Source organism: Erythrolamprus reginae, chromosome 9 (genome assembly GCF_031021105.1).
Source record: "Erythrolamprus reginae isolate rEryReg1 chromosome 9, rEryReg1.hap1, whole genome shotgun sequence".
In the NCBI taxonomy this organism is placed as follows: domain Eukaryota; kingdom Metazoa; phylum Chordata; class Lepidosauria; order Squamata; family Dipsadidae; genus Erythrolamprus; species Erythrolamprus reginae.
This window is the reverse complement of record NC_091958.1, coordinates 44,735,423-44,762,760: the sequence shown is the minus strand read 5'-3', so window position 1 is coordinate 44,762,760 and position 27,338 is coordinate 44,735,423. Positions and strand designations below refer to the sequence as shown.

The window sequence follows — 27,338 nt, the reverse complement described above, 5'->3', positions numbered from 1 at the left end:
TGATAAGAAAAGACAATAGGACAGGGACAGTAGGCACAATGGTGCGCTTATATATGCCCCTTAGTCCTGTTTTCTGCGGGGGGGGGGTGTTGTGTTTCTCCAACACAAGTCAGGAGACTAAAAGAGTTCCTTTTTTTTAGCTGCTTTGCATTAAGGGTATGGAAGAAGAGTAAAAGGCATGCAAGACAGTTTGGATGGGATGCCCCCTGGCGGACACCTGACCACAGTGAATGGTTTGATCATTTGCTATTGAAACTACATAAAGCAATTTAGAACAGAAGAACTTTATTGTCACTTTGAATGCAGACTAATCTGCATACATTAAAGTAAAATTTCATGGCGTACAGCTGTCAAAGCGTTACCACCTCCAATATATTCTACATAATGAATCCCAGCGACTAGAGAGGTCCCACAGAATCGGCCTTCTCCAGGTCTCGTCAACCAGACAATGTCGCTTGGCGGGGCCTAGGGGAAGAGCCTTCCCTGTGGGGGCCCCGCCCCTCTGGAATCGGCTCCTCCCAGAGATTCGCACTGCCTCCACCCTCCTCACAAGAGTCTAAAAACTTATTTATGCCACCAGGCTGGGGGCCATTGGACCCTAGCCCTCTGGTCAATGAGTGTAGCAAGTCTTGCTGTGTGAATGGGAATGAATGATTTTAATTTTGTGTGTGTGCTTGTTTAGTTTTTAATAAGGGTTTTTTAGTTATTTTAAATATTAGATTTGTTATATGCTGTTTTTATTATTGTTGTTAGCCGCCCCGAGTCTACGGAGAGGGGTGGCATACAAATCTAATAAATAAATAAATGAATAAATAAATGAATAAATAAATAAATAGTTATTATTAGAGTTTTTAAAGTTTTTTAGCTGTACTAGTTGGATTTTTTCAGATATGTATATTGTATATTGTTTTGATATGTTGCGAGCCACCCCGAGTCCTCAATCAATCAATCAATAAATAATACATTTATTTAACAGAATAAATGTACATTTATGTACGTTTATGTTTCGCAACCCTGGCAGCTTTCAGATGCATGGACTTCAACTCCCAGAATTCCCCAGTCAGAAGAGGAATTTCCTCCTCTCCTTTCTGGCTAGACAAGAGAATTCTGGGAATGGAAATCCAGACATCCTAAACTGGATCAGGTTGCTAATTCATCCAGTTTGGATACTTAGTAATTGCTTTCCTTGGGCTTTTGTTTTTTTCCTCTGCCCTTTTTGTTTATATTTTGTTGCTATTGTTTATGAGTCATTCTCTGCTTTTTGCATTGTTTATTTCAGTGTTTCCCAATCCTGGCAACTTGAAGATATCTGGACTTCAACTCCCAGAATTCCCCAGCCAGCAAATGCTGGCTGGGGAATTCTGGGAGTTGAAGTCCAGATATCTTCAAGTTGCCAAGGATGGGAAACACTGGTTTATTTGACTGTTGCAATCTTCTTCTTTTTTGGGGGGGGAGGGGGCAATGGTTTTTTTTAATTTTAACTTTTTAATTTTAATTTTCAATTTTATCTTTATTTTGTTTATTTTTATTTTTTATTCATTTTAATTTTTTAATTTTAAGTTTTAATTTTATCACTTGTGTTTTTATTTGTTTTTATTTTTCATTTATTTAAATTTTTCAATTTTGATTTTATTATTTGTATTTTTATTTATTTTTATATTTATTTTTATTATTTATTTTCAATTTAATTTTTGGTTTTATTATTTTAAATTTTATTACTTTTATTTTATATTAGATTTACATCTCTGTTAAAGGCGGGTTACATTGTGGGATAACAACCTTAAAAATAAAAAAAAATTGAAGAAGCCTGGCTAAAGTACCTGGTGCGAATCCAAGCTGGTTCCATCCTCCCTCCCTCTATCGCTCGCAATCGGGAAACCCATCCTCCGCTTCCCTTCAACGGGACCCATGAATCTTCCCTCACAACCCGGGCGGGCCCTTCTGCGCCTGCGCTCCAACGCCGCGCGGCCGCGCGCGCGCGGGATTCGAATCCTCCCCGTGGGATGATGGCTTTTCCTCACGTCCTTCCCGCTCGCCCCGCCCTCGGCTCCGCCCCCCGTCCAATCCCTGGCTCTTGCTTAGGTTTAAAAAAGAGAGAGCGCGAGGCGGTGGCTCCAAATCTTTTTTTTTTTAAGAGAGGCGTGGCTCTAAATCGGCCCGCCCAGGCGATTGGCTATTAGCTCCTTCTCCTCTAAAGGGCGGGGCTGAAGGTGTTTTAGACTAGGTAGTCAGAGTAAAGGGGAGGAGCTTTCTCCGGGCTCCGCCCCCTCGGGCAAGCTCAGCCTTCACTGCGAACTAGCTGCTTGGTGCCGCGGCGGTCGTTGTGCGAGTACTTCCCAGGCGGCTGGCGAGGATGAAAGCGGGCGGTGAGTGCTCTCCATGCAAAACCTGGCAGTTGGGGAGGGGGGAATGTACCTATATTAAACCTCTATTTTGTCGGGGAGTCTTCAATTAAAGGTGGGAGGGGGGATCTCCTTACACGGGAGTGACTCATCCCCACGACCGTTCAAGCAGGTGGTTTAGCCCCTTTCTATCCTGCTTGGGGAAAGGTGGGGTTGTCCGCAAAGGGAATTGCCTTTGCAGGTTCAACCGATGCTTGCAAACCCGGGGATTTGGAACACCCCTCTGGAACTCTGGCTGGTTAACACGCGTTCATTTGCAGTGGGGTGCAAGGCAAAGGGGTTGGACTAGATGACCTCCAAGATCCCTTCCGACCCCTCTGTTAATCCATCGTTTTACCAAACTCTCCAAATCGGTGCAATCGTGGGAAAGCCTCATCCTAGGCGGGGAGTAGGTAACGTGTGAACGGAGCCCAAAGCGAGATCGCAAGGCAGCCCGGGGCCGGGAGAGAAAAGGGTCTGCCGGGAAAGCCCCCCATCCCGTTTCCCCAATTTAATGCAGACCCCTTGATTCCCTCCTAGCCCGTCAAAAGCCCAATCCGAGCAGAGGCGCCACCGGATATCTTTGCAAAAACTTTTTAAAAACTCAGCTTCTTTCGAAGTTTGTTAAGAAAACTTTTCCAAGTTTTGGCTAATTTATTTTTTAAATCCGTTTTTTCCCTTTGGGAATTGCTCCTTGCTGAAGTGGTTTATTGGTTCCCTTTTTTTTTTTACTCCAAAAATTTTTTTTCTAATTTTTTAAAAACCACAACGGGGAGGAGGACGTCCCTAAAGTTTTGGGCGGTTCGATTTAAAAAGTGAGCCGAGCCTATTAGAGGATCAGAGGTGGCTTGTCTGCGGAGGGGATTGGCTTAAGGCTTCTCCATGGATTCCATAAGACAGGCTCATAATACAAGATTTCTCCTTTTTTACCAAAAGGAATGGTCTTTGGGGTAATTTTTTTTCCTCCCCCCATCCCGCATCAAAGGTTCATAAATCCAGATTTTCATGGATTTAGAGCAAAGTTTGGCAGGGGAAAAAAAAGATTCAAAATTTATTTATTTATTTTGCCAAGTTTGTATTGGTAGTATACAAAAATATAACAATGTTTATATATACATGATACTGGTAAGAGAGAAACATTCAAAGGAGCGTAATTATTTGTTTTTTAAGCAGCAGTTAATGTCTTTTTTTAATGTATGGTAAAGCCAGAATTCGCTGGGATTAGAGGCTTCAAAGAAAGATAATTTTCTATATTTTTAAGAAGCTTTGGAGAGGGGCGGCTTACAAATCTAATTTATTATTATTATTATTATTATTATTATTATTATTATTATTATTATTATTATTATAGTTGAAACTGCTGGCTTCAAAAGCTGTGCCAGGATTTTTCTGGTTTTCCTCTCTTTTGTTTTAAAAAAAAAGATTTCTGGAGGAAAAAATAAATAAAAGTTTTCTTGTTTCGACTTTCCTAAAGATGTTTAACTGCAAGCAGTTTTTTTTCTTTCTCAAGACAAGTTACCCTACTGTGATCTGAATAGATAGAGAGGCACACCTCCGAGATATGGTGGGTTCAATTCCCGACCAACCGAATAAAGAGAATATCTCAATAGTGTCACATGAGGATTTTTGTTGCTGGCTGGGGAATTCTGGGAGTTGAAGTCCAGATATCTTCAAGTTGCCACGGTTGGGAAACACTGGTATAGGTCATGCTGCAGCTGTCATAACTTGCTTTTTCAGTGCTGTTTTAACTCTGAATGGTCACTAAAGGAACCGTTGAGCCATGGTGGCGCAGTAATTAGAATGCAGTATTGCAGGCTAATTCTGCCAAGTGTCAGCAGTTCGAATCTCAACAGGCTCAAGGTTGATTCACCTTTCTCCGAGTCTTCGGAGAGGGGCTGTATACAAATCTAAATAATAATAATAATTATTATTATTATTATTGTTACTATTATTTCCTTCCAAGGTCGCTAGTTGGGGGCAAGATGCTGACTCTGTAAACCACTTGGAGAGGGATATTAAGCCCTGTATAGCGGTCTATAAGTCTAAGTGCTATTGCAAGTGAAAGACTATGTGTATGTAATGCTTATTTTAAAATGCACCCAAAAGGCGCCAGGCTGGAAAGCAGATGATTTTGAGTTCAAGTCCTGTCTTAGGCATGAAAACGGGCTCGCTTGCGTGGCCCAGTCAGTCTCTCTCAGCCCAATTGACATTACAGGGGTTGTTCTGGGTTAAAGAGGAAGGGATGCTATGCATGTTTGCTGACTTGGGTTACTTGCAAAAAAAAGTAAAGGCAGGAATACCAAACTTTGCCATTTTTGCCCATTTTAAAATGTGTTGAAATTTGGCAATCTTCTTTAGCAGTCGTTTGCTATTGCGCAATCTGGGGCCATCCCATAATTAGCAAAAGTACCATTTGAACAATGGTTTAAGGAGCCTTGTGAAATCGTCACAAAAGTCTTTGCTAACATTACAAGACAGATAATTTTACAAAAGGGTGGATCAGGTTTGCTGGGAAGCTATCCTTCTAGCATAAGAGAGCCAGTTGATCCTATATGGGCAGGTAAAGAATCTGAAAGGATAGAATGGATTCCCTGTTTGTAAGTCTTGACATGTTCCTGCTTTGTGTCCATCAATCAAAGACATGGGGTGGCATTCAAACCTTCAAATTCAGACTGAATTTGGTAGAGCGTTCTCTGAAATAAACAGGCTCAGGGTTTTTAAGATAGTAAGTCCATTGTGGGAATTGACAGAGAAAAAACTAGAGACCTGGCGATATCATCTGGGTTGGGAGTTCTAATACTTCCACATCGGTTCCTATAGAACAGTGGTTCTCAACTTGGGGGTCGAACTATCGTTTCACAGGGGTCACCTAAGACCACAGTGAAAGACAAATTTCCCACAATGTTAGGAACTAAAGCTTCTATTCTGGCGCCTTGGGACATATTTTTACAATCTGACCAATCAGGCGTTTACAGTAGGGGTGTCCCTCTGACCTTCCTGCCAATCAGCTTAAAGCTCTATTGGGAGAATTAGCGCTAGACTTATGGTTGGGGGTCACCACAACATGAGGAACTGTAATAAGGGGTCGCAGTATTAGAAACGTTGAGAACCACTGCTTTGTCCTTGAGCAATAAATCTTTTGAAGTACATCTTGGTAGACAGCCCTGATTCTTTGTGCCTGATGGTTCCCCTCATTTTCTGGCCCTGGTTTCGTTGCAGTCACCCACTGCCGATGTTCCCGGTGTTTCTCGGTCCCTTCCAAGAGGAGGCTGAAGAAGAGGCCCCGCATACTGACGCTGCTGTCCCTTCCAGAAGATATTCTCTTCCATGTTCTCAAAGGTCTTCCTATTGAAGACATCCTTTCCCTCCGAGCTGTAAGTCCAAAACTTTTTTAATTTTTATTTTGTACTTTCCACATACCGTATTTTTTCAGACTATAACATGCACTGGAGTATAAGACGCACCTTAGTTTTTTGGGCTGGGGTGGGTTCCACCAGTTGGCATTGCGATGTTGCACACGTGTCCGGTCCCCTCGCACACGCCCAGCCCATTGTGCAATTCCACTTCCGCTCATGCTCATGAGCCCGATAGAGCCTGAAACACAGCTGAGGAGCTGGCCAGCTGTGCTTCAGGCAAAGAAATGAAGCTCAGGATTAACCCACCAGCGGACGAGAGGGCATTTTTTCAAGTAGAAGAAGAAAAGGAATCCGAAAATAGAAAAAAAAATGCCGAAAATTCTTTTTAAAAGATGGCGGCACCCACGGATCAGCGCCGACAGAACCGGATCCATGACGCCATAGTTACGTCACTAGCTGGTCGCTAACGGTTCAGGCAATCTGGTCCAAACTAGGAGAAAACCGCCCCTGTTTTGGGGGAGGAAAATAAGAAAACAGCTGACTGGCAGGTGGATACCCCCAATCAGCTGTTCCCAGAGGTGAATTTTAGCAATAAGGTCATTGGTTGTGAACTCTGCAACTTGCTTTTTTTCTGAAGCTCTGTTTCAGAGGCTGGGTTACATTCAAAGTACAGTGGTACCTCATCATACGAACTTAATAGGTTCCAGGAGGAGGTTCGTAAGGTGAAAAGTTTGTAAGACGAAACAATGTTTCCCATAGGAATCAATGTAAAAGCAAATAATGGGTGCAAATCCTTCAGGAAAATCCCAAACTTTAGAAGGGAGGCGAACAGAGGGCAGGGAGGAGCAGCTAAAGGGGGCGGGTGGAAGAAGCAAGGTTAGGCTAAAGGGTGAGTGGGAAGGAAGAAAGGCAAGGGGGGCGCCCCTCCCTTTTCTTTCTTCAAAAGACACCCTTTCAGTTCCTTTGCAAGCACGTTGTTCTCTGCAAAAATTTTCCTCCCCCAAGCTGCCCCTCCCTCCTCCCTTTTCTTTCTTAAAAAGACACCCTTTCAGTTCCTTTGCAAGCACGTTGTTCTCTGCAAAAATTTTCCTCCCCCAAGCTGCCCCTCCCTCCTCCCTTTTCTTTCTTAAAAAGACACCCTTTCAGTTCCTTTGCAAGCACGTTGTTCTCTGCAAAATGTTTCCTACTCCAAGCAGCCCCTCCCTTTTCTTTCTTCAAAAAAGGGAGGAAAAAGAAACCTCTTCATCCCAGCAGCAGCTGCTTGGGTTCGTAAGGTGAAAATAGTTCGGAAGAAGAGGCAAAAAAATCTTAAAACACCGGGTTCGTATCTTGAAAAGTTCGTTAGAAGAGGCATTCGTAAGATGAGGTACCACTGTATAAGACGCACCCAGATTTTTGCCCTCTTTTGGGGGAGGAGTAGGCTTTATACTTCAAAAAATACGGTAGCTGTTCTTGCTGTATTAGATACGCCTACCTTAGGACCCGCAAGCCCAAAATTCTTGCCTGCGCCAACAATCCGTGATGCAAACAGAATAACTTGTCCTTCCAGTCTTACAAAATTGTTTTCCAGGGGATTCCTCCTGGCTGGACGTTAATTGCCCTTATTCGGCTATTACGGTCTGCTTCGCTCTCTTCCAGGTGCATTCTCATCTTAAGTATCTTATAGATAATCACACCTGCATTTGGGCCTGTGCAAGCTTTCAGGAACAGTGGCCGTCTCCAAAAAACTTGATCATCTTTGAAAGGTAACTTTTTAGAACTTGGGAAATCGTCAGCTATCTTGCATTACACAAGAAGAATGGCTAAGTAACCAGTTGTTAAGTGAGGGTCATGTTATGTGTATATGAATGGAATGAAGAATAGAATGGAGTAGAGTAGAGCAGTGATTTTCAACCTTTTTTGAGCCGCGGCACATTTTTTACATTTATGAAACCCTGGGGCACATTGAGTGGTGGGGGGGGGGGGGCGACTAAAAAAAGTTTGGACAAAATAATTCTCTCTCTCTCTCTTCCTCCCTTTCACTCTATTTCTTTCTCCCTCCCTCTTTCTCTCCCTTCCTCTTTCTTTCTCTCTCCTTCCTCTTTCTTTCTCTCTCTCTCCATCCCTTTCTTTCTCTTCCTTCTTTCCTCTCTTTTTTGCTCTCTTTTTCTCTCCCTCCCTACCTCCCTCTATGTCTTTCTCTCTCTCTCTTGCTTTCTTTCTTTCTCTCTCTTGCTCTCTCTCGTTCTCTCTTTCTTTCTCTTGTTCTCTCTCTCTCTCTTTCTTTCTCTCTTGTTCTCTTTCTCTCTCTCGCTCTTTCTTTCTCTCTTTCTCTCTCTCTCTCTTGCTTTCTTTCTCTCTGAGCTTCGCGGCACACCTGACCATGTCTCGCGGCACACTGGTTGAAAAACACTGGAGTAGAGTATAGAATAGAAAATAGAATAGAATAGAGAATAAAGTAAAATATTGGAATGAAAGAAGAGAAGAGAAAATAGAGAAGAGAACAGTACAGAACAGAAGGAGAATAGAATATGGAATGGAATAGAATAAAGTATGGAATGGAATAGAATATGGAATAGAAAATAGAATATAACAGAAAATAGAATATTAGAACGAAATAATAGAATAGAAAATAGAATAGAATATGGAATAGAATAGAATAATAGAATAAAATATGGAATATGTTCTGTCTGGGTTCCCCCAGACGCCAACACCAACTAAAAAGAGTAGCCAGACACGCTGGTAAAAAGCAAAGTCATTTTATATCTTTGAAAACAAACACAGATAACAAAAACTGTTCTTGCAAACGAATGCTGTGAAGCTTCACAGAAGAGTCACGACGGCCAGACAATACAACAGGCTTCTTGCTGGCACACACACCACTGTAGATAATAAAACCCACACCTCCCCCAAGTTTTCAGCCTTCGAGGCCACAAGCCAGAGTCAGAGACGCCAAGGATCGAAGCAAGGTCACAGGACTCCCAAAAGATAACTCTCCACAATACAGGAAGGGCGGGCCTGCCTTTTCAACCTTTCTGAGGAGAACCACACCCAAACCCAGCTGTTGCCTATTAGGGATGGAAGTACCTGGCTAATTGTCCCCTTCTTTGTGCTGCCCTTCTCTGCCTCATATATGATGGCTTGTGCATTCTCATCTAATGACTCCAGGCTACTCGCTGGGGAGAGCTCCCCCCCGGGGGTCACAGGCTGTTCCCCCTCCTCCTCGTCCTGACATTCCTCTTCCCCGTCTGCCTGGTCCTCCTCCTGTTCCTCGTCCTCCCCCTCTGAGCATGGAGCCGGCAGAGTTCCAGCCATTCCCTGAGGAGCCTCAGACTGAATCACAACAGAATATAATAGAATAGACACCAAAGACAAATTTCTTGTGTGTCCAATCACACTTGGCCAACCAATAATTCTATTCTAATTCTATTAGCTTCTAGAATAGCAAAGGAAACGTTGGAAAGGACCTTGGAGGTCTTCTAGTCCAAGCCCGTCCTCAGGCAGGAAACCCTTACACCACTTCAGACAATCTCTTCTTAAAAACTTCCAGTGTTGGAGAATTCACAGCTTCTGGAGGCAAGCTGTTCCACTGGTGAATTGTTCCAACTGTCAGGAAATGACCTAGATGTTTTCACAGTGGATAAAAGAACAGTTTTTAGTGCAAAAGGGCCTTGCCCTTTCAAATTTTCACCCTCTCTCGGGGTAACGGTGGTCTGTTCAAGAGGGGATGTTGATTGACCTGCCAAATGTATTGGTTAAGACAGTTAAGGGGAGAATGAAACCTGTTAATGTATGAGCAGAGTAATCCTTGTTTACCAAGGTTGTGCACACGCAGAAACGTTTAGATTGAGATTAGTTGTGAATAACGACTCAGCCACACACAGATATACTAACTTGAATTAAAGTTTACTTTGAGAATTAACATATTCAGATAAATTGTCTAAAATCATACACATAATAAGTCAGAATAACAATCCAAATATTATTAAGTAGTCTTTCTTACCAGTTTTCTTTGTCATAATCAGTAAAAGAGAATATCAAGCCTAAACACATTTTAGCTGATATACATAACTACAATACAGAGAGATTGCAGAGCTAACCTAATAGAGTAGCCATTAACAGTGAGTTGCCAGACAAAGAGAAACAGAGAGGGTGACTCAAAGAAATAAGCTATGAACTCTAGCTCCCTCTTGTGGCGGTCTGCAACACCTGCAGCCAATATATTATCAACCCAACAGTTATGGATAGAGACCTAATAAAACCCCAATTTGTTCTATATCTCTCCTGTATTTTGCTGAGCTCTGAATTCCTCCAGATACGAGCTGCTTTCTGTTTTGTTTCTTCCCCTCTGTATTCATTCAGGGCTGCAGAAAAGGGTAATTTTGAAGCTGCTGTCAAACTTGGAATAGCCTACCTCTACAACGAAGGCCGTAAGTGTGTGCTCCCCACTTTGGAGACGGTGGTCTTGGGTTGTCAGGTTGAGCCAGGCCCAGCTCTGCTTGACATGGGTCCTGGTTTGTGACAAATGAGTTGACCCATAGCTGAGTTTTGATGTACAAGTCTGAAAAAATAGCGCTCTGCTACATCACGGTCCTTCCCGCCCTCTCCTTTCCTTTCTCTTCCTTGCTTTCTCTCCTTTCCGCTTCTTTCCCCTTCCCGTCCTCCCATTTTTTTCCTTTCTTCTTCCCTCCCTCCTTTTCTTTTTTCCGTCTGTCCATCCGTCCTGGTTCTCACTAAAGCTTTTTGTCCTTCCCCCCTTCCATTCCCTTCTCTTCCCTTCTCTGCTTCTTAGTTCCCACCAAATTCTTTTTTCCCCTTTCCTTCCTCTTCCTTGCTTTCCCTCCTTCCTGCTTTCTCAGTCATGCCCTCCCTTTTCTCCTCTCCTTCTTCCCTCCCTCCTTTTCCTTCTTTCCATCTGTCCGCACATCCTGGTTCTCACCAAATCTTTATTTTTTTCCCTTCCTTCCTTCCCTTCCCTCCTTCCTAGTTCTCTCCAAATTCTCTTTCTTTCTTTCTTTCTTTCTTTCTTTCTTTCTTTCTTTCTTTCTTCCTCTTCCTGCTTTTTCCTTCTGCTACTTTCTCCTTCATGTCCTCCCTTTTGTCCTCCCTCCCTCCCTTTTCTTTCCCTCTTTCCATCTGTCCTGGTTCTCACCAAATCTTTACTTTTTTCCTTCCTTCCATCCTTCTCTTCCCTTCCTGGTTCTCATCTCTTTCTTTCTTTTTCTTTCCTTCCTCTTTCATGGTTTCCCTCTTCTCTGCTTCTTTCTCTTTCCTGTCCTCCCTTTTCTCCTTTCTTTCCTTCCTTCCTTCCCTCCTTTTTGTTTTCTTTCTTTTTCCTTCCTTCTTTCCTTCCTTCCTTCCTTCCCACTTTCCTGAAGGCCAACAAGATCAGGGCTATCCAAATCTCTGGCAAAAGGCATGCTCACCCTGTTTCACCAAAGAAACCTGGAGAAGGCCTGCTTTGCCAGACCTACCGGGGTGGGCAGAAAATTCCGGGAACAGATGGGCCCTTCTTTATGGATCTCTTGCGCCATATGCTGCCCCAGAGCCACAAGTACGGACCTTAGCTGGTAGTTGAAATTCCATCCTGCCTCCAGATTGATCACCTCCTGTATCGCTTTCTCTCTTTTTTTTTTTAGCATCGGTTTCCGACGAAGGCCGCGCAGAAGTGAACGGGCTCAAGGCCTCCCACTTTTTCAGCCAAGCCGAGTACTTGAATGTGTCCGCGGTGCCTTTTGTCTGGCTCTTCATCCGTCCCCCCTGGTCTCTGGGTGGGAGCTGTTGCAAAGCGGTGGTGTACGAGAGCCTCCGGAGAGAGTCTCAGCAGCGGAAAGTAAGCCATCTTTGCTCGATTGGCGGAACCTGTGGTTGCCCAGGGTTGTCGTCTTTTAGTGACCCCATAATGAGGGGTGGATTGCACTTACCGGCGCAACTGGTGTGAATGCACGCACAGCTCCAGGTTATCAGTGGGCACGTGAAGTCCACAGGTCGTGGAAGAGCCAACTTTGCCCACCTCTGCCTTAGGGTTGCCCAGCATGGGTGCAGTAATTTGCATTCAGGGAAATTGATATCTATATGACTGTACGAGCCACTCAATGCAACTTCTTTGACTTGTTTTAAATTTCTAGTCCTTATTTATTTCAGACAATAGGTTGATAGGTTATGCCCAAGGAGCTACAAGTATATATTCTACAGGTGATAAAACCGTCATTTAAACCAGTTGCAGGTGTAAACAACCATGAAGGGTTCGATTAGCTGCTCAAGTCTATAAACAGGAATCTTCTCAGACTGACAGTTTGCACCTAGGAAAGACTAGAGAACTAAGGTTTCAGCATTCAAGGGGAGTCAGATTTCATTCTTTTGTGCCTACATAGAGATTCCAGATTAAATCCCCATTTGACTCCTGCCCTTGACTCAACCAGTCTCTCTGCAACAATCATACATTTTCCAGGCTGAACAGTGCGCTGAGCAGTTGTATAACAACAAAGGAAATATAAGAAAAAGAGGAAGCAGAATACTGTAAAGTATGGGAAAAGTGGTATGAGTGTTTAGAGAAGAGAATAAAGGAAGAAAAATGACAAAGGAGTTACTATATGGTACCAAACACAATGATCATAAGGGAAGTAGAAAATAAGGTAGAAATACGGTACAATATGATACAGTGGTACCTCATGATACGAACCCCTCGTCTTACGAACACCCGAGATACGAACCCGGGGTTCAGAAAATTTTTGCCTCTTCTTACGAACTTTTTCCTTCTTACGAACTCGCCACCGCCAAGAAGCCCCGCCGCCCGGCTGTCGCTTTTTGAAACAGCCGGGGAGCTTCTCAGCGTCCTCCTGAACCCAAACGCCAAACCCGAACTTCCCCTCGGCTGTTTTAAAGGGTGACAGCTGGGCGGCGGGGCTTCTCAGCGGCCTCCCGAACGCCGAACCCGGAAGTTTTAAAAGGTGACAGCCAGGCGGCGGCGTTTTTTTTGCGGGTTTTTTTTGTTGTTGCACGGATTGTTTCGTCTTACAAACTTTTCATCTTACAAAACTCCCCCGGGAACCAATTAGGTTCGTAAGACGAGGTATTACTGTATGTATAAATAGAACAGTAAATTATATATAATAAAAATGTATAGGAATAGAATTATATGTATATAATAGAAATGTATAGAAGTGGAAATTGAAGAGGATAAAATTGTGAAACCTGAAATTCAATTCAATTCAATTTATTAGATTTGTATGCCGCTCCTCTCAATAATAAAAACAATATAACAGGAAACAAATCTAATATTAGATATATAAAAAAAGATATATAAAACCCCAACAATTAAAACCATACAACACATACAACACATACAAAACCATACAACACATACATACCAAACATAAAATATATGTTTTAAAATGTCCTAGCGATGCAAAAAATGTTGCAAAGAAGGAAAATGTATACATTTCCATATATGTTTTGAACTCAAAAAATGTTCCATAAAAATTATTTTTAAAAAAGAACAGTGACAACATTTTTTTAAAAAATTATAATGTATAACAGTGATTTACATGACTATTCTCAGATTAATTTGCAGTGATAATTAAAAACAACCTACCTTTGCAAGCAGAAAAGAAAAAAAATCATAACACAGTTTTGAAAACGTTTATTACTAGTTTCTCTTTATATTAAATGTGTCTTTCACCCACCCACCCGACTTTGATCTTTCTGCAGACTCGAGGATCGATTCTCTACTGTTTGGCAAAAGTTTTGAGTCTCTTTGAGGTAAGGACCATTTTATCGTCCACTCTGCGATCATGTGCTGGAAATACCTTTTGAATTTTGATGCTCTTGAAATTATATACAGGTGTTGTGATTCCGTCTGAGGCCCCTCAGGGAACGGCTGACCCTCTGCCGGCTCTCTGCTCAGAGGGGGAGGATGAGGAACAGGGAACGGCTGACCCTCTGCCGGCTCTCTGCTCAGGGGGGGAGGATGAGGAACAGGAGGGAGACGAGGAGGAGGAATCTCAGCCCGAGGGGGAGCTCTCCCCAGCAAGCAGCCTGGATTCTTTAGATGACCAGGCACAAGGAATAATAGATTTCCGGCAGAGAAGGGCAACCCAACGAAGGGGACAATTAGCCAGGTACTTCAAGCACTGAATGGGCAACAGCTGGGTTTGGGTGTGGTGCTCTCCGGAAAGGCTAAAAAGGCAGACCCACCCTTCCTGGTTTGTGGAGAATTATCTTTGGGAGTCGTGAGACCTGGCTGTGATCTTTGGCGTCTTGGAATTCTGGCTTGTGACTTTGAATACTGAAACCTTGAGGGGAAAAGGTGGGTGTGCCAGCAAGAGGTCTGCTGTGAATGCTCATAGCCTGCCTGTGGGGAAGAACAGGTTTTCCTCTGTGTTTATTTTCAAATTATAAAGTGCTTTTGTTTCTACCAGCGTGTCTGGCTGTTTTTTCCAGTTGGTGCTGAAGTCTGGGGGCACCCAGACAGAACATACAGTATACATAATTGGCCAGCAACTTGGTCGTGGTGTGAAGCAGTTGCTAAGTGGAAAATTGCATGGATATGACAGCTTTCATTTTTCTTACTCCCTTGACCTTCCAAATGCTTATTCCAGCACCGGGATAATTAACAAGAAAGTTAATCTCTGTATTTAGCATTTATAGCAATAGCATTTCCCTCGATTTTTGCGGGTTCGAACATCACAAAAAGTCTATACCACGGTTTTTCAAAAATATAAATTAAAAAATACTTCATGGGTTCCCCCCCCCCCCATACCATGGTTTTTCACGCTCAATGATGTCATATGCCCTCATCACCTCGAGGTTCGATTACTGCAACGCTCTCTACATGGGGCTACTTTGAAAAGTGTTCGGAAACTCCAGATCATGCAGAACGCAGCCGCGAGAGCCATCGTGGGGCTTCCCAGATTCGCCCACGTATTTACAACACTCCGTGGCCTGCATTGGCTGCCGATCAGTTTCCGGTCACAATTCAAAGTGTTGGTCATGACCTTTAAAGCCCTACGTGGCATTGGACCAGAGTACCTCCGGAACCGCCTGCTACCGCACGAATCCCAGCGGCCGATAAGGTCCCACAAAGTTGGCCTTCTCCGGGTCCCATCGACAAAACAATGTCGTCTGGCGGGCCCCAGGGGAAGAGCCTTCTCTGTGGCGGCCCCGGCCCTCTGGAATCAACTCCCCCCGGAGATTAGAATGGCTCCCACCCTCCTTGTCTTCCGTAAACTACTTAAGACCCACCTATACCGCCAGGCATGGGGGATTTGAGACACCTTTCCCCCAGGCTTATTATAATTTATGTTTGGTATGTATGTGCTGTTTGGTTTTTTAATTATGATAGGGTTTTTAGTTTTTTTTTAATATTAGATTTGTGCCTGTATAATACTGTTTTTATCGTGTTGTGAGCCGCCCCGAGTCTTCGGAGAGGGGCGGCATACAAATCTAATAAATTATTATTATTATTATTATTATTATTATTATTATGTCATCGCCAAACTTTTGTCCGCCTTTAATAATTTTTTTAAAAAATAAACTTTAATAAATAAACATGGTGAGTAATAATCAAAATGGTTGTTAAGGGAATGGGAAATTGTAATTTAGGGGTTTAAAGTGTTAAGGGAAGGCTTGTGATACTGTTCATAGCCAAAAATGGTGTATTTACTTCCGCATCTCTACTTCGTGGAAATTCGACTTTCACGGGTGGTCTCGGAACGCATCGCCCCTGAAAATCGAGGGAACACTATACCGTTTTATAGTGCTTTTACAGCCCTCTCTAAGCAGTTTACAGAATCAGCATTTTGCCCCCAACAATCTAGATCAGATTTAGATTTAGATTTATTGGATTTATATGCCGCCCCTCTCCGCAAACTCGGGGCGGCTCACAACAATAATAAAAAACAGTACATAATACCGTAACAAATCCGATGCCCACCAATCTAATTACAATTTAAAATTAATAAATTCATAAAGCAGTCCCAATATACAGTATATAAAAAACAGGCACACAGTCAATCAATCAAATGGCAAAACAAACATGGGCAAGGGGGAGATGTTTTAGTATATCTCTCCCCATGCCTGACGGCAGAGGTGGGGTCTTAAGGAGTTTATGAAAGGCAGGGAGGGTGGGGGCAATCCTAATCTCAGGGGGGAGCTGGTTCCAGAGGGTCGGGCCCCCCACAAAGAAGGTTCTTCCCCTGGGTCCCGCCAGACGGGCATTGTTTAGTTGACGGGACCCGGAGAAGGCCCACTCTGTGGGACCTAACTGGTCGCTGGGATTCGTGCGGCAGGAGGCGGTCCCGAAGATATTCTGGTCCGGTGCCATGAAGGGCCTTATAGGTCATAACCAACACTAGATCAGTGATGGCGAACCTATGGGCATGGATGCCACAGGTGGCACGCGGAGCCATATCTGCTGGCACGCAAGCCGTTGCCCTAGCTCAGCTCCAACATGCACGTGTGTGCCGGCCAGCTGATTTTTGGCTCTTACAGAGGCTCAGGGAGGGTATTTTTGGCTTCCAGAGAGCCTCGGGCGGGGGGGGTGGGGGTGGAGCAGGACGTTTTTACCCTCCCCTGACTCCAGGGAACCACTTTGGAACCTGGAGAGGGATGAAGCATGAGCCTACTGGGTCCATCGGAAGTTGGGAAACAGGCTGTTTCCGGCCTCCATGGGGTGGGGGAAGCTGTTTTCACCCTCCCCAAGCATTGAAGTATGGGTGGGCATTTGCACATCTACAATATCGCTAATGCACCTGAAAAAAAGGTTTGCCATCACTGATCTAGGTCCTTGATTTTTACCCACCTTGGAAGGATGGAAGGCTGAGTCAACCTTGAGACGGTGGTGAGATTTGAACTGCTGAACTACAGCTAGCAGTTAGCTGAAGAAGCCTGCAATGCTGCACCTCTTAATCACTGCGCCAACCTGGCTCTTCTATTTATTGGAGAGGAAGGGATTACAGTGATCCCCCCGATTATCGCGAGGGTTCCGTTCCAAGACCCCTCGCGATAATCGATTTCTCGCGATGTAGCGGTGCGGAAGTAAAAACACCATCTGCGCATGCGCGCCCCTTTTTCCATGGCCGCGCATGCGCAGATGGTGTTTTTACTTCCGCACCTGGGAAGACCCAGCAGCTGAGGAGCCGCCTGCCTGCCCGCTTGTCCGCCGCTTTTCCGCTTGTCCGCCGCTCTGGGAGTTGAAGACCCAGGGAAGGTTCCTTCGGCCGCCCACCCAGCTGATCTGCTCGGCAGCGCAGTAGCAGCGAGGAGCCGAAGATGGGGTTTCCCCGTTGCCCACGCAAAGGGGAAACCCCATCTTCGGCTCCTCGCTGCTACTGCGCTGCCGAGCAGATCAGCTGGTAGGCGGCCGAAGGAACCTTCCCTGGGTGCCACCCCGCCGCTCGAGAGCAAGAGGGGGAGAGATAGAGAAAGAGAGAGAAGGTAAGAAAGAGATGAGAGAGGGAGGAAGAGAGTGTGAGAGAGGAAGAAGCAAGATAGAGAAAGAGAGAGAGAAAGAAAGATGAGAAAGGAAGGGAGTGACGTCATCGGGTGGAAAAATCGCGATATAGCGTTTCGCAAAGATCGAGATCGCTAAACTCGGGGGATCACTGTACTAGAAAGTAAGGAGGCACACAAACCAGCAGCTGTGAACACGATGCTGGCTGGGGAATTCTGGAAGTTGAAGTCTAAATATCTTCAAGTTGTCAAGGTTGGGAAACATTGCTATAGACGATATTGCTTAATCAGGCAGATAGGCTACACAGCTGCAGCTGTTTTATGATCTCTGTGCTTTTATTTTTTGTGTGTTTAATGGTCACATATATGACCTTTGCAGCTGCATGTACCATATTTTTGGACCTAGATTTAGAGGAAGAAAACAATCCTGTTTTTGCTCTCCCCGCCCCCCAGAAGCACTTTGCAGGCCAAAAAACAGGCCCATTTTTGGCCTCCCAAACTCTCCATGTGTCCTGTTTTTGCCAAAACTGCAGCCCTTTTTAGCCTGCAGATTGCTTCTGGGGGAAGGCAAAACCATCACACCTGAAAAGTTTGGGAACCCAAAAACAGACCCCTTATTCGGTCTATAAGGCGCACCGAAATTTTCAACCACGGTTTTTTGGAGGGGGTGCTTCTTATACTCCAAAAAATAGGGTACCTTGACCGTGAAAACCAAATCATATCCAGAACTGTTAAAAGTGATGTTATCCCTGAACAAAGCCATATTCCCTCACTTTCTCTCTTTCTTTCCTTCTTTCCTTTCTTTCTTTCCTTCTTTCCTTCCTTCTTTCCTTTCTCTCTTTCCTTCTTTCCTTTCTTTCTTTCCTTCCTTCCTTTCTTTCTTTCCTCCTTTTCTTTCTTCCTTTCCTTCCTTCCTTCTTTCCTTCCTTTCTTTCTTCCTTTCCTTCCTTCCTTTCTTTCTTTCCTTCTTTCCTTCCTTTCTTTCCTTCCTTCCTTTCTTTCTTTCCTTCCTTTCTTTCTTTCCTTTTTTCCTTTCTTTCCTTCCTTTCTTTCTCCTTTCCTTCCTTCCTTCCTTCCTTCCTTTCTTTCTTTCTTTCTTTCTTTCTTTCTTTCTTTCTTTCTTAGGATGAAGAGAAGAGGAAAGAAGCCCTGGAGATGTTTGAGGACTCCTCAAAGCATGGCTGCTTGCACAGCTCATACTCTTGTGGGAGAATAATAAAAAGCTGCTGTGAGTTCAAAACCTTTGGTGTTAAGAGGCTTCCAGGAAGAATTCCTTGGACCACCTGTGGAGGTAGAGAGAAGCTTGTGATGACTCCCTTCCTTTCTTTACAGATGTCAGATCCTGGCCGATACCTCCAGAGCCTCAGACAACTTAGGGACTACGCAGCCAAAGGTTCTTGGGAAGCTCAGGTATGGTTCCTGGTTCTAAAATTACTCACTTTGTAAAGATAATGTGAGCACGACTTCAGTGGACGAAGAGAAGACTTGCTGTCCATGAAAACTGTCAAGAGGAATGAGGCAGTAGCCCCTCGGTGGCTTTAGGAGTAGAGCAGGGGTCTGCAACCTTAAACAAAGAGCCCTTTGGACACGTTTTCCACAGGGGAAAAAAACATCGGGAGCCACCAAAAGCTGGATGGGCGTAGCCAGCTCGAAGTCATTCACTCCTACCCAATCACATGATTCCCCTCCCCAGCCACACCCACCCAGGTTTTGTGGCTCCTGGTGTTTTCTTTTCTGTGGGAAACAGGTATCTCTTTGTCCGTCTCTCTCTCTCTTTTTCCCCCTCTCTTTCACTCCCTCTCTCCGTGTGTGTGTTCCCCCATAAACCATTTCTAAAAACGGGAGGGTTGGGTGGATTTTTTTCTTGTTGTTTTTTCTTCTTTGGGTGTTTTTTACCATATGGCTTAAGACCAGATTACTTACAGGATTGTCTCCTGCCTCATGTACCCCAGCGGCCGGTCAGATCCCACAGAGTCGGCCTTCTCCAGGTCCCATCAGCCAAACAATGTCATCTGGCGGGGCCTGGGGGAAGGGCCTTTTCTGTGGCAGCCCCAGTCCTTTGGAACCAGCTCCCCCCGCTCCCCAGAGATTTGCACTGCCCTCACCCTTCTGGCCTTCATGTTCTCCCACGGCGTCGGCCTTCTCCAGGTCCCATCAGCCGAACAATGTCATCTGGCGGGGCCTAGGGGAAGGGCCTTTTCTGTGGCAGCCCCAGTCCTTTGGAACCAGCTTCCCCAGAGATTTGCACTGCCCTCACCCTTCTGGCCTTCATGTCCTCCCACGGCGTCGGCCTTCTCCAGGTCCCATCAGCCGAAAACAATGTCATCTGGCGGGGCCTAGGGGAAGGGCCTTTTCTGTGGCAGCCCCAGTCCTTTGGAACCCCCCCCCCCTTGAGATTTGCACTGCCCTCACCCTTCTGGCCTTCATGTCCTCCCAGGCCGTCAGCCTTCTCCAGGTCCCACCAGCCAAACAATGTCATCTGGCGGGGCCTAGGGAAAGGGCCTTTTCTGTGGCAGCCCTAATCCTTTGGAACCAGCTCCTCTCCCCCCCGAGATTTGCACTGCCCTCACCCTTCTGGCCTTCATATCCTCCCACGCCGTCAGCCTTCTCCAGGTCCCATCAGTCAAACAATGTCATCTGGTGGGGCCGTAGGGGAAGGGCCTTTTCTGGGGCAGCCCCAGTCCTTTGGAACCAGCTCCGTCCCCCCCCCCCCCCAGTGATTTGCACTGCCCTCACCCTTCTGGCCTTCATGTCGTCCCACGCCGTTGAGTGTGGACATTCTGCTCCAACCAATAGTATAGTTGTGATTGGGAGAAGTTTGGATGAATGGGTTTAAATAATTGGGATTTTTAGATTTTTAGACCAGTCACGACAGTAACATCAGGGTCTTTGCCAAGGAGTCCTCTCTTTATTTATTTGTTTGTTTATTTATTTATTTATTAGATTTCTATGCCCCCCCCTCTCCGTAGACTCGGGGCGGCTCACCACAGCTCTTCTCATTGGGTGGCCAAAATAATTTGAGCTTCAGGATCTGTCCCTCAGGGTTTGATTTCCTTCAAGCTGCGCTCCGTTGTCTTTACTTGGGTTGCTTTTCTCCCTCGTGCAGATCACCCTCGCCAAAGCTTGCAGGAAAGGAAGCCAACTGGGGCCAGAAAACAAGACATCCATCGAGATGATCTCCCAGTTTTTCCAGGCCTCTGCTCCTCTGAGCAAGCAAAGCATTTTCACGGTCCAGAAAGGCATGAATGAGACGATGAGGTAAAGACGTCCATCCGGCTGTTTTTTTTGTCATTTGCAGTGGTGCCTCTACCTAAGAACGCCTCCACTTACAAACGTTTCTAGATAAGAACCAGATGTTTTAAGATTTTTTTGCCTCTTCTGAAGAACCATTTTCCACTTACAAAACTGAGCCTCCGAAACTGTAACCAGAAAAGGCAGGGAGAAGCCTGCGTGGGGCCTCTCTAGGAATTTCCTGGGAGGAAACGGAGCCGGAAAAGGTGGGGAGAAGCCTCTGTGGGGCCTCTCTAGGAATCTCCTGGGAAGAAACAGGGCCGGAAAAGGCAGGGAGAAGCCTCCGTGGGGCCTCTCTAGGAATTTCCTGGGAGGAAACAGGGCTGGAAAAGGCAGGGAGAAGCCTCCGTGGGGCCTCTCTAGGAATCTCCTGGGAAGAAACAGGGCCGGAAAAGGCAGGGAGAAGCCTCCGTGGGGCCTCTCTAGGAATCTCCTGGGAGGAAACAGGGCTGGAAAAGGCAGGGAGAAGCCTCCGTGGGGCCTCTATAGGAATCTCCTGGGAGGAAACAGGGCCGGAAAAGGCAGGGAGAAGCCTCCGTGGGGCCTCTCTAGGAATTTCCTGGGAGGAAACAGGGCCGGAAAAGGCAGGGAGAAGCCTCCGTGGGGCCTCTCTAGGAATCTCCTGGGAGGAAACAGGGCCGGAAAAGGCAGGGAGAAGCCTCCGTGGGGCCTCTCTAGGAATCTCCTGGGAGGAAACAGGGCTGGAAAAGGCAGGGAGAAGCCTCCGTGGGGCCTCTCTAGGAATCTCCTGGGAGGAAACAGGGCCGGAAAAGGCAGGGAGAAGCCTCCGTGGGGCCTCTAGGAATCTCCTGGGAGGAAACAGAGTCTCCACCCTCCCTGTGGTTTCCCCAATCGCATGCCTTATTTGTTTTTACATTGATGCCTATGGGAAAAATTGCTTCTTTTACAAACCTTTCTACTTAAGAACCTGGTCACGGAACAAATTAGGTTCGTAAGTAGAGGTACCACTGTTTTTATTCAATTTATATGCTATCCATCTCACCGTTGAGTGACCCTAACCGGCTTAACTAGCTAGACCAGCAGGTATAAAACCCCTTTACAAAACTAAGGTTTTTTTTGTTTTAACTTGGAATTTTAATCTCTGATTGGGTGGGGTGGGGGGGTCAGGAAAACATCATTTATTAATTGCTGCTAGGTTTACAGGTTGCTCCTGAAACAATCTGGAGCTCAAAGTAGGTTTTAAAAGGTTGACATCTCACAAAATTTAGCAATCTTACCCGGTTTCTGCCAGTTGTTGTTTTTTTTAAGGTCAAGATGAACATGGTTTGGGGGTTTCTATTTGGGGTGATTCCTTAGCACCCTCAAACACCATGCGGTCCCCCGTGCTAAAAACCTGCAGGAAATTGCAAAATCGCACGCAAGGATGCACATGGAAGCGAGAGTTTGGCAATTTTTTGCCGATATTTTTGCTTCCGTGCAGGACGCCAAATTTTGTGCCAACACGCCCACCCTTCTGCCAGTTAGCTGGAGGTGGCCGCGTAGCTCCATTTTTGCTGTCATCACACTGTATTGCCCTGTACCGGCTGAACCATTCGTGTAGCAACTGACATTGATGCATTTCTTAGCATCTATTGAAACGGAGGTGATAATTCATTAATTTTACTTTCTTCAGTCATCCCTCTTTCATTTTTTTCTTTTTCATTTTTTTTTTCATTTTTTCTTTTTCTTTAGTGATTTCTGACAGTCTCAAAATGGGTGAGCAGTGCAGTCAGGCGGTAGGGAAAGCACGTAGGATGCTTGGCTGCATAGCTAGAGGTATAACAAGCAGGAAGAGGGAGATTATGATCCCGCTATATAGAGTGCTGGTGAGACCACATTTGGAAGACTGTGTTCCCTCGATTTTCGCGGGTTCGAACTTCGCGAAACGTCTATACCACAGTTTTTCAAAAATATTAATTAAAAAATACTTTGCGTTTCCCCCCCCCCCCCCATACCATGGTTTTTCCCGCTCGATGACATCATATGTCATTGCCAAACTTTCGTCTGCCTTTAAAAAAACATTTTTTTAATAAACTTTAATAAATAAACATGGTAATAATCTAAATCAGGGGTCCCCAACCACCGGGCCGCGGACCAGTACCGGGCCGCAGGGCATGTTGCACCGGTCCGTGGAGTCAGCAGCTGCCGGCCCTCATGCCGCCACCCCCTCCCTCCAGCGCTTCGCCTCCCGCCGGGCAAGAGGCCTCGGGAGGCAGGTTCTGCCGGCCACAGGACGATGGATGGGACAGAGGGGCGGGAAGGACCGAGAGCCTCAAGCCTCTTTTGGCTTCTGCCGCGGGGCGCTTTTGCGTTTTTGGCTGGGGGGAGGCAGGAGGGCCAGCCTGACCCCCTCTCTCCAGCGCTTAGCCCCCGCTGGGCAAGAGGGCTTGGGAGGCAGGTTCTGCCGGCCACAGGACGATGGCAGGAAAGAGGGGCGGGGAGGACCAGCACCCCCATGCTTAATCCCGCCCCCCAACCACGCCCCTTTCCGCCCCCACTGGGCCATAGAAAAATTGTCTTGCTGAAACTGGTCCCTGGTGGAAAAAATGTTGGGGACCACTGATCTAAATGGTTTCTAAGGGAATGGGAAATTGTAATTTCGGGGTTTAAAGTGTTAAGGGAAGGCTTGGGATACTGTTCATAGCCAAAAATAGTGTATTTACTTCCGCATCTCTACTTCGCGGAAATTCAACTTTCGCGGGCGGTCTCGGAACGCATTCCCCGCGAAAATCGAGGGAACACTGTACTGTGTTCAGTTCTGAAGACCTCACCTACAAAAAGATATTGACAAAATTGAACGGGTCCAAAGGCGGGCTACAAGAATGGTGGAAGGTCTTAAGCATAAAACGTATCAGGAAAGACTTCATGAACTCAATCTGTATAGTCTGGAGGACAGAAGGAAAAGGGGGGACATGATCGAAACATTGAAATATGTTAAAGGGTTAAATAAGGTCCAGGAGTGAAGTGTTTTTAATAGGAAAGTGAACACAAGAACAAGGGGACACAATCTGAAGTTAGTTGGGGGAAAGATCAGAAGTAACATGAGAAAATATGATTTTACTGAAAGAGTAGTAGATCCTTGGAACAAACTTCCAGCAGACGTGGTAGATAAATCCACAGTAACTGAATTTAAACATGCCTGGGATAAACATATATCCATCCTAAGATAAAAATACAGAAAATAGTATAAGGGCAGACTAGATGGACCACAAGGTCTTTTTCTGCCGTCAGACTTCTATGTTTCTATTCTGTTTACTCGTGAAGAAATCTTAATTTTTTTCTTTTAAAAGGGAAATGATTGATGAAAGAAGCACGGTAGGATAATTTGATTCCCATCAGACAGCAAAGTTGAATTTCTAACTGCTTTATTTGATTTGATTTTTGTTTTATTTGTTCTTTCAGATACATTCTGGTCGATTGGCTGGTAGAAGTCGCCACCATGAAAGATTTCTCCAGCCTCTGCCTTCACATGACCATTGGCTGTGTGGACCGGTACTTGAAATTAAGATCTGTGCCTCGGGCTCGGCTGCAGCTTTTAGGAATCGCATGCATGGTTATTTGTACCCGGTAAGCCCTTATAGATTTTGGGGGTGCTGGTGGGTGACTCGGTCTGGTTTTACCAATTTAAGCCATTGACCCCCTCAGAGAGGGTTCGCAACTTGGGCGTCCTCCTCGATCCACAGCTCACATTAGAGAAACATCTTTCAGCTGTGGCGAGGGGGGTGTTTGCCCAGGTTCGCCTGGGGCACCAGTTGCGGCCCTATTTGGACCGGGAGTCACTGCTCACAGTCACTCATGCCCTCATCACCTCGAGGCTCGACTACTGTAATGCTCTCTACATGGGGCTACCTTTGAAAAGTGTTTGGAAACTTCAGATTGTGCAGAATGCAGCTGCGAGAGCAATCATGGGCTTTCCCAAATATGCCCATGTCACACCAACACTCCGCAGTCTGCATTGGTTGCCGATCAGTTTCCGGTCACAATTCAAAGTGTTGGTTATGACCTATAAAACCCTTCATGGCACCGGACCAGATTATCTCCGGGACTGCCTTCTGCTGCACGCATCCCAGCAACCAGTTAGGTCCCACAGAGTGGGTCTTCTCCGGGTCCCGTCAACTAAACAATGCCGCTGGGCGGGACCCAGGGGAAGAGCCTTCTCTGTGGCGGCCCTGGCCCTCTGGAACCAACTCCCCCCAGAGATTAGAATTGCCCCCACCCTCCTTGCCTTTCGTAAGCTACTTAAAACCCATCTCTGCCGCCAGGTATGGGGGAATTGAGATACGCTTTCCCCCTAGGCCTTTACAAAGAGTAGTAGATCCTTGGAACAAACTTCCAGCAGACGTGGTTGGTAAATCCACAGTAACTGAATTTAAACATGCCTGGGATAAACATAGATCCATCCTAAGATAAAATACAGGAAATAGTATAAGGGCAGACTAGATGGACCATGAGGTCTTTTTCTGCCATCAGTCTTCTATGTTTCTATGTTTCCTCTCGCCTTCTGGCCATTCTTCTATAGTGAGGATTTATCCAATTGTTTTCCACAAACATGTCTTCCTCACTCTCTGACTGGGACCACTCACCCATTGTCACATCAGCCCCCTCTAGTAGCTCACTCAAGCCACTTTCTGCCTCACTCTCGCTCTCAGCTTCCTCTGGCAACCCCCCGTGGCCCAGGGTACCCAGAGGTGCCTGGCTCATCCGCCTCACATGACATGACCTGAGGTGGACAAGGAGCACTCACAACAGGAAGGGCAGGTTAGTAAGAAACAGGGCCTCCCGGATTTCTCCAGCGGTGTTTGGCTTTTTATGCAAATCGCTCTCTTGCGTTGCAGCTTTGTGAGCAAAGAGATTCTGACGATTCGCGAAGCGGTTTGGTTAACAGACAACACGTACAAGTATGAAGACCTCGTGAGGATGATGGGAGAGATCATTTCTGCCCTGGAAGGCAGGATAAAGGTAAACTTGTGCGGAGAGGATGGACTTGGTCTTAAGCCTTATGCTTCTAAGTTGAGGACTATACCTGTCCACTCATTCCTAATAGCAATGTTGGAAGTGATGTACTTGAGAGGATATTTTGGACGTGGATTGTCATATTGTTACTGCTGCGTGAAGAAATATTGAAGAAATGTCACTGCTTTGAATTTTTTCCAATGCTATTTGATTCCGCTGTGACTTTCTCAACTCAGATTCAAAATTGAAACCTTATATTTGTTTCCTTTCTATCATGTCCTTCCTCCCTCCCGCCCTCCTCCCCATTCCTCCCTCCCAACCTCCTTCCTTCTATCATGTCCTTCCTCCCTCCCTCCTCCCCATTCCTTCCCCCCAACCTCCTTCCTTCTATCATGTCCTTCCTCCCTCCCTCCTCCCCATTCCTTCCCCCCAACCTCCTTCCTTCTATCATGTCCTTCCTCCCTCCCTCCCAACCTCCTTCCTTCTATCATGTCCTTCCTCCCTCCCTCCTTCCCATTCCTCCCTCCCAACCTCCTTCCTTCTATCATGTCCTTCCTCCCTCCCTCCCTCCTCCCCATTCTTCCCTCCCTCCTTCCTTCTATAATGTCCTTCCTCCCTCCCTCCTTCCCATTCCTCCCTCCCTCCCTCCTTCCTTCTATAATGTCCTTTCTCCGTCCCTCCTTCCCATTCTTCCCTTCCAACCTCCTTCCTTCTATAATGTCCTTCCTCCCTCCCTCCTTCCTTCTATCATATCTTTCCTTCCTTCCTGTCTGTGTTTGATTTATAAAAGCAAGTAATTGTGGTCCACAAGCAGCCTGTTGCAACTTGTAGCAGATCCTGCCAGTGAAGAGGCCGATGTAGTGATGCACCAGTGGCCTGTGTAGCTGGAGCCTGGGTCAGACAGTGAGGAGGCTGGAGAGGACTTGGTGCCAAAAGGCAGCAGTGGTTCCTCAGGAGGAGGTCTCCTCGAGAGTAGGCTTGGGGGCTAATTGGCCTATTTAAGGGATGAGGACACAGGGAGCAATTTGCAGGGCACAATGCTCGTTCATATGCCTTCATGTCTTGAATTCAGAAATGTCTGCTTGGCTCTTGTTCTTGCTCTCGGCTTTCTTCCTGCAAATTGCTTCTGGGCATTTTGCCAACCATTGTAAGCTTCCTGATATCTCCAAGACTCTTTGCTCACACTTGATTTATTATTATTATTATTATTATTATTATTATTATTATTATCATCATTATTTATTGGATTTGTATGCCGCCCCTCTCCGCAGACTCGGGGCAGCTAACAACAATGACAAAAAACAACATGTAACAATCCAATTTAATAAAACAACTAAAAACCCTTATTATAAAAATTGATTTATTATTGCATGGACTCGTGCTGGCTGTTAATGAAGTTGAAATTACAGCCGGTGTTCAGCAAAGACTGTTTTATACTGTACAGTGTTCCCTCGATTTTCGCAGGGGATGCGTTCCGAGACCGCCCGCGAAGTAGAGATGCGGAAGTAAATACACTATTTTTGGCTATGAACAATATCACAAGCCATCCCTTAACACTTTAAACCCCTAAATTGCAATTTCCCATTCCCTTAGCAACCTTTTAGATTATTACTCACCATGTTTCTTTATTAAAGTTTATTAAAAAATATATTTATTAAAGAAGGACGAAAGTTTGGTGATGATATATGACGTCATCAGGCAGGAAAAACCGTGGTATAGGGGGGGAAACCGCAAAGTATTTTTTAATTAATATTTTTGAAAAACCGTGGTATAGACTTTTCGCAAAGTTCGAAAATCGAGGGAACACTGTATTTGTGTTTGCCCACGACTCACAGGGTGCCCAGCAAACCTGGAAAATAGAGAAATCAGCGGTTTGGGAAATATCAGGGAATTATCAGGGAATTCCTGGTCCACTTGACAAAGAATT

General features: G+C 45.6%; 1 protein-coding gene across 1 annotated transcript in view; it reads left to right on the top strand.

Annotated features, from left to right (window-relative positions):
- The first annotated feature begins 2,200 nt into the window (after positions 1–2,200).
- CCNF (cyclin F) overlaps positions 2,201–27,338 on the top strand; it is a 45,935-nt gene continuing 20,797 nt past the window's right edge. The window contains 12 exon segments of the mRNA XM_070761023.1: positions 2,201–2,366; positions 5,601–5,755; positions 7,376–7,482; positions 10,079–10,146; positions 11,356–11,549; positions 13,427–13,477; positions 18,293–18,365; positions 18,368–18,399; positions 18,500–18,577; positions 20,274–20,425; positions 23,861–24,025; positions 25,294–25,417. Coding sequence (XP_070617124.1) covers positions 2,354–2,366; positions 5,601–5,755; positions 7,376–7,482; positions 10,079–10,146; positions 11,356–11,549; positions 13,427–13,477; positions 18,293–18,365; positions 18,368–18,399; positions 18,500–18,577; positions 20,274–20,425; positions 23,861–24,025; positions 25,294–25,417 — 1,212 coding nt within the window. The 5' untranslated portion in view covers positions 2,201–2,353.